This window comes from Geospiza fortis, unplaced genomic scaffold, assembly GCF_000277835.1.
Source record: "Geospiza fortis unplaced genomic scaffold, GeoFor_1.0 scaffold172, whole genome shotgun sequence".
Classification (NCBI taxonomy): Eukaryota; Metazoa; Chordata; class Aves; order Passeriformes; family Thraupidae; genus Geospiza; species Geospiza fortis.
Genome location: NW_005054309.1, coordinates 3,336,657 through 3,345,887, shown reverse-complemented (window position 1 = coordinate 3,345,887; position 9,231 = coordinate 3,336,657). Strand labels below are relative to the sequence as shown.

The following is a 9,231-nucleotide window of genomic DNA, read 5'->3' as shown; positions in this document are numbered from 1 at the left end:
CATCAAATGTTTTTTCTCTTTTCAGGGAGGTACCCCAAGAGCAAGATAAACTGATGTCTCCTCCGTCTACACAGCAGTTGTAGAGAGACAACGCAGCTGTGTAAATCAGAAGTAAAATGTTAACAGTGAGTGAGGTGCTGGTATTTTTTGTGCTGTCTCTGCTATTAATAGAGTTTCTGAAATTGCAATGGATGCGAAGACATTTTCCTCCTGGGCCAACTCCGTATCCCTTCTTTGGAAATCTGCTGCAGATGAACTTCAAAATTCATCATGAGCATCTTAAAAAAGTATGTATTTTCTGGCAATGTATTAATGGACTCATAAACTGATTGAAAAGTAACTGTGCTTAACGTAGTTTTGTTTTGAATGCTAGGGAGGGATGTTTTCTAAATTGCATAAATGTGGAAATAGGTGGAGATAATTAAAATATCTGTTTCTTTGTGTGAAAATTTGCACTTACTATGATATATATATACATATATATATAACCTTTGGTGCATATGAACAAAACCATAATGATGATAATAGTCCTGTCTTACACATAGGAAAAAGCTGTATTTTAAAGTAGACTCACTAATTCTGTGCAGTCTTTTGGATGTCTGTGTTTTGACTGTTGTTGCACTGGCATTTTCTAAGTATCCCATGAAATAGCTGCTGAGGTTATGCTTGTTTCCAGTACAGAAAGGATGATTTTTTTAATATATATTTATTCAATGGATTTAAAAAAAAATCTTAGAATCAATTATTTTCTGACATATCATTTGGTCAGATTTTTACAAGAGATTTCATTCTGCTTAGCAAGACTGAGCTTTTAAATGGCTAAAATAATTCATATTATGCTCAAACCCTTTTCTATGTCCAATTGTAATATGCAGCACTTCTAAAGTTTGTATCCTGTTGTTTTATAGTTCTTATACATCTATACTAAATATTTAACATTTAGATATGTAAGTAACAGCACCTCACTCTTCCTCTTCATTCTCAGCCTTCCCTTTCCCTCGTTTTCAGTGTCCTGACAGCTCTGTCCTCCTGAGCTGCATATTTCAAGGCAAAGTGTTATTATTCCATAATATAAAGTAGTAGCTAGTGCCCGTCCGCTGTGTTTTCTTCTATTTCCGACATCCCAGACATGAAGACTAGTACTGGTCATCCCAAGGTTTCAAAAGCCATGAACTGGTCCTTACAAAAATGAAATTAAATATAAGTGTGCAAGTGCAAGGACATACATTTTTGCTCACTGTGCATAAGTATTCCCTCTTGTTTGCTCCCAGGCAGCAAAATTGGGTAATCCTCTGGTCCTGCATTTCTTGGGATGTCTAGGCAACACACCGCTCTTTCCAGCCTATTCTGCTACTTTTCTAGTTCCTGATTCAGCACCGGGAGAAGGACTGTCCTGTCCACTGCCAGGGATGCCTGCGTGCATGGCAGTTGAAGACAAGGCTGTCACTGCTGAGCTGGAAGGGAAAGGGTGATCCCTGCATTATTTAGCTCCTCGACTGCTTTTGCTACACTTGACATACAAAGGGGAATCTATAGATGGTTCACATCGAATTCATGAGCTACTGCTGTCTTGTTGCAAGTGGTGACGATGGAAGAGTTCATCTACAATGAGTTTGAATTGTAAGACATAATAAATGACATCACAGACTTTGGCAATATTGGGTGACATTTTAGAAACATCATGATTTTTAATAAATGAGACTTTAGAAAGGAACCTGACTTCAAACCATATTGTATGTAAGAATATACCTGATGCTCTGTTCTCAAAGTCAGTCACTCTTAGGGCATCTGCACAGGGAAAAGATCTGGTTCATTTTGTTTGATTTAAAAGTACTGGTACTCACTCCTGTTACTCTAATTCTGTCTTGTTCTACAGATGGCCAAAATTCATGGCAATATCTTCACCTTATGGATTTCAAACACTCCTGTAATTGTCCTGCAAGGGTTTCAGGCAGTGAAGGAAGGTCTGACTGCCCATGCTGAAGATGTTGCTGGAAGGCCCGAAAGCAGAATCTTTCAAATTCTAACACATGGAAATGGTAATTTTTATTCTCAGAAATTCTTTTAATGTGTTGTGTTCTATCCCTAGTTTTGAATACTGATTTAGAGCCTCAAAGTCTTTAATTTACATCAGGAAAAAAGTTTATATTTTCACAAGTTTTTTAAAACAATTCTATTCTATATTCTGTCAGAACAATAATGACAGTACAGAGTTAATGTAAGAGCTTCTATACAGAAGATAAATGGCTAAAATACAAAAAGAAAGAAAAGAGGAATGTAGCCAGACTGCTGTAAAAAAATTGAAAAAATTAGAAGAAAAGAGAAGCTTCTTGGATGTATCAACCTTACCAATCCATCAATTTATAAAGCATTGACAGCATTAGTTCATTGTGATTCTAGGTGTTTTGTTCTCTAATGGTCATCTCTGGAAGCAGCAGAGGCGTTTTGGAATGGCAACAATGAGGAAGATGGGATTAGGGAAAAAAAAGAAGGATTATCTACTGCAAGAGGAGGCTGCTCACTTGGTGGAATACTTACAGAAAACAAATGGTATGTGAGATGGGCAGGGCAGTCTGTGCAGTGGGAGAATGGGGCACTGTAATTTCTGAAACTATTTGATTACAAAAATGGATTCAAAGTCTATGTGCAGAGCTGAGTCTCAAAAGTCTGTATGTGCTACCTGCATGAGATACTTACTTGTGGAAGTGTGAAACCCCACAGCAAGATCACAGAATTAGAGATTCCTGTCTTGTTTTATATATATATACACACACACACTTGTCCCTATCAGTGTTTTTACTTCTGAGTCTGTTCTATGTTACTTATGGCAACAGCATCAGGTTAACTGCAAACAGTAAAAAAAATCAGTCTCACAGTGCCTCCTATTCCTGTGTAGAAAAGGAAAAGCATAAAATATGCAAAGCTTTAACCAAGGATGCACAGGGTATGTTGAAATATTCTAATGCAAAATGATATGATCAAAAATAGAAGGTTCTCTTCTCAACTCATCTGTATATTTAATGTCTCAGCTGGTTTTGTACCCTGGTTATTGCCAAATGTGAGATCTGCTGATGCCAAGGTTTGATGATATCTGGGTATTTTTATAATTAATACTACTAATTCCATTCCCACCAGCAGTGGAATAGAATTTCCTTTTTTTAACCAACAGTGTTTTTCAGATGTCTGAAGTTACTTTTTTACTCAGGCCTTTTACCAATAAGTTACAATTTGCCATTCAGTGATCTAATTAATGTCAGAAATGTTGATGAAATTTTATCAGCTCTCCTGTCAGTGGGCAAAGCAGGAACAGTAAGTGTTAATGGTGAATGCAGTCCCTTGTGTTTACAGGAAAACCCCTGGACCCCGCTATGCCTATTGTTCATACGGTCTCAAATGTCATTTGTTCAATGATCTTTGGACATCGTTTCTCCAGAGATGACGAGAATTTTCACCGCCTGATTGAGTCCTTTGACACTCTGGCAGCATTTTTGAACAGCATCTCCTTTTATGTGAGGAAAATCAATTTTGTTTGTTTGTTTGTTTGCTCTCTATAGACAGACAGTGCAAAAAGGCAACTTGCTTGTTACTTTTGTAATAAAAAAACCCCAAAAAACCAGATCACCTAGAATTTCTGGGGAGCATTTCAGAACAGTGCTTCAAGATGCCTAGTTCAAAACTTGTTTCAATTGTTTATGCTTTATCTTAGCACAGAATTTTCCTGTGTATGGGGGACAGGGATGAAAATGCAAAGATTTGTTACATGGCTGAGATATCTACAAAGGACTTTCTTTTTAAAAGTGCTACCTGCACAACTCCAGAGTTTGAAACTATATCTGAAATCAGTAGTAAAACATGGGTTAAATTATCTGAAAACCTCAGAAATAAGCTTATCTTAATTTCTGTCTGGCAAGCTAGCTTTCTTCACTCTATTATATGACGCGGCTATCAAAAATGTCAAGAATAAATATGTTTTTACTGCTTCCTTCTCTACTGTCAGCCAACCTCAGAGAAACTGGAGTAGAGCAACTGTTTTGTGCAAAGGTAACATGGCATGAGATTGCTTAATGGCAGCTTTTCCCTCCAGTTTTTGACAGCAACACCTGTACCACATCTGCACATCCTTACAAGAGTACAGTGACACTGCAAGTCCCCCTTCTTTAGCTGCTGGATGATATCTGTCTCCATTCAGGGCACAAACTCCCAACTTCACATCTGGCCCTCTGGAGAGAAAAATTCTCTCTTGCTCCTGTATGTGCATCTGTGAGTGCAGCTGCCAAAGCAGCAGAACAGGTGGCCTCAGACTGGGGCAGTTTTGTTACGAATCATTTATGAGGGGGAACCACAGTACTGAGTATAGTCAAAAAGTGAATTTACCCATGCACAAGGCAGCCACTTCTGCAGAACTTGTTGGAACTCATCTAGTTCTGTATCTTGTATGATTTCCACCATCTCTGACTAACTGGAAACTGCTGTAAATAAGGTCCTTGAGGATTTAAGGACTATTTTGATACTTTGGCTAGATAAGCTAAAATAAAATTCCTTACTAGTAACTATCCCAGAAGATGCCAGTGAAATGATTCCTAAGCTACCCTTCTAATCAGGGTGGGCACAGGTTCAGCTATTTCCAAACTGCTCTCAGTAGGTATTTGTATAAGTTGTTTTTAAAACAACTCTCTCTCTCTCTATATATATATATAAATATGAAAATATATAAATAAATAAATAAATAAATATATAACTTTATACTATAAAACTGAGAGAAATTTTAATTTTGCTACAGGGAAAAATAGAATTAAGAAAGGCTTTAATGAATCATGGAATAGGCACTATCCCTTCAATGTAATGCTAATTCAATCATCAGTCTTTCACTTGCTTTTTTCACTATCCAGACACCTGTATTAGGATTCAGATTTAGTTTGCTAAATGCTACACAGTTATATGTAATATCTCATATCTAAAATATCTCTTTTTCAGATGTATGAGTTGTCTCCCTGGCTTGCTGGTCACTTTCTGCCATCAGTTAAAAAGATGAAGTCCTGCAGAGATTTTGTGGAGGCTCTGTTAGTAAAGGAACTTGAAATTCACAAAGGAAAAAGAAAGCTTGATGAAAATCAACACTTTATTGATTACTATTTGGATGAGATCGATAAAGTGAGTACTTCTGAACTTCTCTCACACTTCACTAACAACAAGGGATTTTAAGTGTTTCGTTGATTATAATGATGTCTAATATAAATTTAGAAGCACATAATTTCTCCAGGTGGTTTACTACTTCTTTTGTGTGCCATAACTTTCTTTTCAATTTGTATCTGCAGACTAAAGGAGATGCTGATGCAACTTATGATGAAGAAAACTTGATCCAGACTGTTGCTGACCTCTTTGTAGCAGGCATAGAAACTACAGCCACCACTTTACTGTGGGCATTGCTCTATATGGTGATTTATCCTGACATTCAAGGTAAGCGCATCCAAAGAGGTCTGCAACTCTAGCAATGAAACAAGTTCAAATAGTGGTCATGCCTGTTCAAAGAAAAGTAGAGGAACTAATTATTGAAGTATGAATCAGGTGAACTGCATTAATTTGTTTCTTGCTGTATCCTTTCTAACATTCAGGCTAATCATTCCAGCTTGATTTTTTTTCTTTTAACAGATCTAAACAGAATGCAGGGTGTGATTAATTTAATCAGATGCAGGAATTTAGTCTCAGATGAGATAAATTGTACTGTTACACCTTCACAGACAGTAATGATTAGATTTCCACTAAGGAGTCTTTGGGTCATCCTTTTAAATCCCTGGCTCCTACTCTTTGATTTTCTCTTGGCCTCTTGCAGCAGAAATAACTTAAATACAGTGTGGGGTTGCTAATATTGGGATGAGTAGCTTGAAAATGAGTGCTTTTAATAATGATATTCACAGAAGAAAGTTACAGGTTGGCAGAGTAAAAGGACTGAGAAAATAGCTAGAGTGTATGGGATAGAAAGGATTAGAAGGTACAAAATTCACTTTAAAGGCCTCATATTTGACAGTTTAAGCTGAGTGCCAGGCACAGCAGAAGCCTCGCAAATAGAAAATGTGGAAGTGCTAAGGAGAAAGGATGTCCCATTTTGTTACCTTCAAAAGACTTGAAGCTGGGTTGCACATACTGAATTTTCACATGATTTTTCATCTTCTTGGGATATATTAACACATTCTTAAGTTTTGTGGGGATAATTCTAATTGCAATGATAGAGTCTCCAGTATTAAAAAAAAATCAGAAAATACCATTTCAGCTCAGATTGTAAGTAAAAAAAAAGAAGTCCTTGGGAAAAACTAATCTGTATAAGTGCTTCCCAAGGCAAGTAATTACAGAATAGCAGTTAGGAATCTGTAGGTGACAAGCAAAATCTATGTGCTTCTTAATGAAGAACAATCCTTGATCAATTACTAAACTGTTCCTCTAACACACGATTAATATTTTTTCTAGTTGACTCCCTGCCTGTAGAAATAAATATTAATAAAAGTCTTTTTATCAATTACCTTAGAGCAGTAAATGTAACAGGAACCCACATATTATTATAGAATGACCTCATCCACTATCTTATTTTAAAAGTATATATGCAACCTATAAACAAACTCTCTGTCAATTTTTTTCAGGTCATCTATATGGGAATTTGAAGGCATTATTTTTTTATAAAGTATCTTTTTCATCCATTGGATGCTATTCTGTCTGCAAAAGGCAACAGGAAAAATTATGACTATAGAGTTGATAGATTGTTTGCTGTATATTTAAAACTGAATATTCCTCCTTAGAGAAAGTCCAGAAGGAGCTGGATGCTGTTGTGGGTTGTTCCCATGTGTTTTGCTATGAGGACAGGAAAAGGTTGCCCTACACAAATGCTGTAATTCACGAGATCCAGAGATACAGTAACATACTCTTAATTGCACTGCCCAGAATGAGTGTGAAGGACACAGAGCTGCTGGGATATCGCATTCCAAAGGTACAAATGTGCTGCATATTTAAATCAATTTGATCTTTGGTCCATTAGATGATTTTAGAAAGGGTTTTGAGTTTTTCCTGACTCAGAGCATGAACTCTTCTTCTAGTGCTTCTAAGGTTTGACTGTCCCTGTGGACGGCCTTTCACAAGGCTTTGTCCTAGATATCAGTAGACTCTACAGTCACAGTTTTTGTTGAAGCCACTGCTCCTTTTTTGTTTTTTTCAGAACACAGTAGTTTTATCAAATATTGACTCTGTTCTGGCTGATCCTGGAAAATGGGAGACACCTGATCAGTTCAACCCAGGCCACTTTCTGGATAAAGATGGAAACTTTGTAAACAGAGAAGCATTCTTACCATTTGCTATAGGTAAGTGCACTGAACAGGGATTTATTTACTCCTTGTGGTAACAACTTCAGATCCATTCATTCCTCAAAATAACTAGGAAGGCACCTACAAATGGGTATATACAAACTGTTTTAAATATCTTCAAGAAGAGAGAAGTCCAATTGTTTGTGGAAAAGATCAGAAGAGATGCAATGACACACAGAAAAGTCTTTCTTGGAAGACAGATCCAGTTTCTCTTTGAGAAGAGATCCAGATATCAAAGCAGTAGCAGAAAAATGCATGGTGCTGGGATGACTGTAGATGTGAACTATGCCACCCTGGTGACAGTTTCTATGGTGTCTTACTGCCTGCTTTAAATGTAGATTGAGACTTTTTGAGGAAATACAAGCAGCCTTTCAGCTATGAATCATTAAATGACAAACTTAAGAGAAAAGGATAAAATCTGCAGTAAACAAGCAAAGAAAATCCCAGGCAGTTTAGAAAGGGAAGTGTGACAGAAATCCTTTGGCTGAAGTGCCTTTTCTGTTTCTTCACAGGGCACCGTGTGTGCATGGGGGAGCTGTTGGCAAGGATGGAGCTCTTTATTGTCTTTTCCACCTTGCTACAAGCATTCACATTCACCCTGCCAGAAGGAGTGAAGGAAGTCAACACGAAGTTTGTTTTTGGGAGCACAATGAAGCCACTTCCCTACCAGCTCTGTGCCATTCCTCGATAGGAAATGGCAGATTCAGGGAAGAGTCACTCTGTAAAATTGCTTCTTTGTGAATTCCTTCTTGCATGTCCTAAGATTTTTGCTTTCCTCTTCATTTGGTTAATCACTACCCTGAAAGATTCTTGACAGAGAGTTGCATCTTGAGCATTATAATTATAAAGGGTTGAAATTTTGTTCTTTTTTTTTTTTTCTGTTTGGAAAATATTGGTAAATTTTGTTTGGAAAATACTGGAAAATTGTGTAACAAATAAAGGCATTAAGGGAAGAATTAGAATTGGGACTTACATATTACCAACTGGAAAGAGGTTTTACAGAGAATGATCTTGAAGTGTAGTCTATGAATTGGAAATCTCATGAATAAAGATTTCTTCTCATAAGCCACAGTTGCATTTGTGGAGATAGGCTGAGAGGTCTTCCAGTCTGTCTTGGAATGTTAGTGGGTGCAGGAGATAAAAGAAGCTCTTGGAGGAAGCTTTCTAGAGTATGATCTGTGATAACACATTCCCTTAGATTGATATGGTTTGCTGTTGAGCAAGCCTGTTGTTTACAACTCTGTCATTGTCACTTGGGAAGACAGTTCAGGGTTTCACCCACTAAACCAGGTAACATTTCAACTCTTATGAAAATAGAAGAGTGGCTTCATCAGGCATTTGTGAAGAGCTTTTCACATCACAAGCAAAGAGCAAAGACTGGAAGACAAATGAAAACAGTGAGTAGTCACAGAGTGTTGATAATTTATCCTTTTTTATGAGCCCACTGGTTGCCAGCGACATGGGAACTTCATGCCAGGTAGTCTACTTGTGATAATTGCTCCAGATCCTCCAAAAATTTATTCAGCTTAATTTATTCTTTCATTTTTTAAAATGGATTCTTTATCACAGTTAGATGACTTCACTTAGCACACCATGACAAAGAGCAGATTTGGCACTACTGAAGAATTCTGGAAGTCTTTATGAACCAGGTGCCTAAGGACTTGGCAGAAGTGGAGGTTTTTTGCCAGTGTGCTTACTGGCACTTAACAAGGTATATTCTTTTATGGCATTGGGATACATTCTTCTTGTATGGGGTACAAATTGGATACTGCATCCCAACACAGGAAGGATTATTTTTATACTCTGATTAGCTGACAGTGCCATCTCCAGGAATGACATCATCATCACAGCTGTATTTGTTTCAGGTGCCTCTGCCCACGTTGCG

The 9,231-nt window shown here is 37.3% G+C and overlaps 1 protein-coding gene across 2 annotated transcripts; it reads left to right on the top strand.

Moving 5' to 3' along the window:
* Window positions 1-72: 72 nt before the first annotated feature.
* LOC102044679 (cytochrome P450 2J6-like) lies at window positions 73-8,271 on the top strand. 2 transcript variants are annotated; one of them, XM_005418984.2, is made up of 9 exons: window positions 73-287; window positions 1,877-2,039; window positions 2,401-2,550; window positions 3,436-3,509; window positions 4,975-5,151; window positions 5,316-5,457; window positions 6,789-6,976; window positions 7,202-7,343; window positions 7,859-8,271. In XM_005418984.2, exons 1-9 carry the CDS (start codon window positions 117-119, stop codon window positions 8,035-8,037), a joined length of 1,386 nt encoding a protein of 461 aa, XP_005419041.1. In that variant the 5' UTR covers window positions 73-116; the 3' UTR covers window positions 8,038-8,271. The 2 variants fall into 2 exon arrangements, with proteins under 2 accessions (XP_005419041.1, XP_005419040.1); XM_005418983.2 differs by having other exon boundaries at window positions 3,349-3,509.
* Window positions 8,272-9,231: the final 960 nt, after the last annotated feature.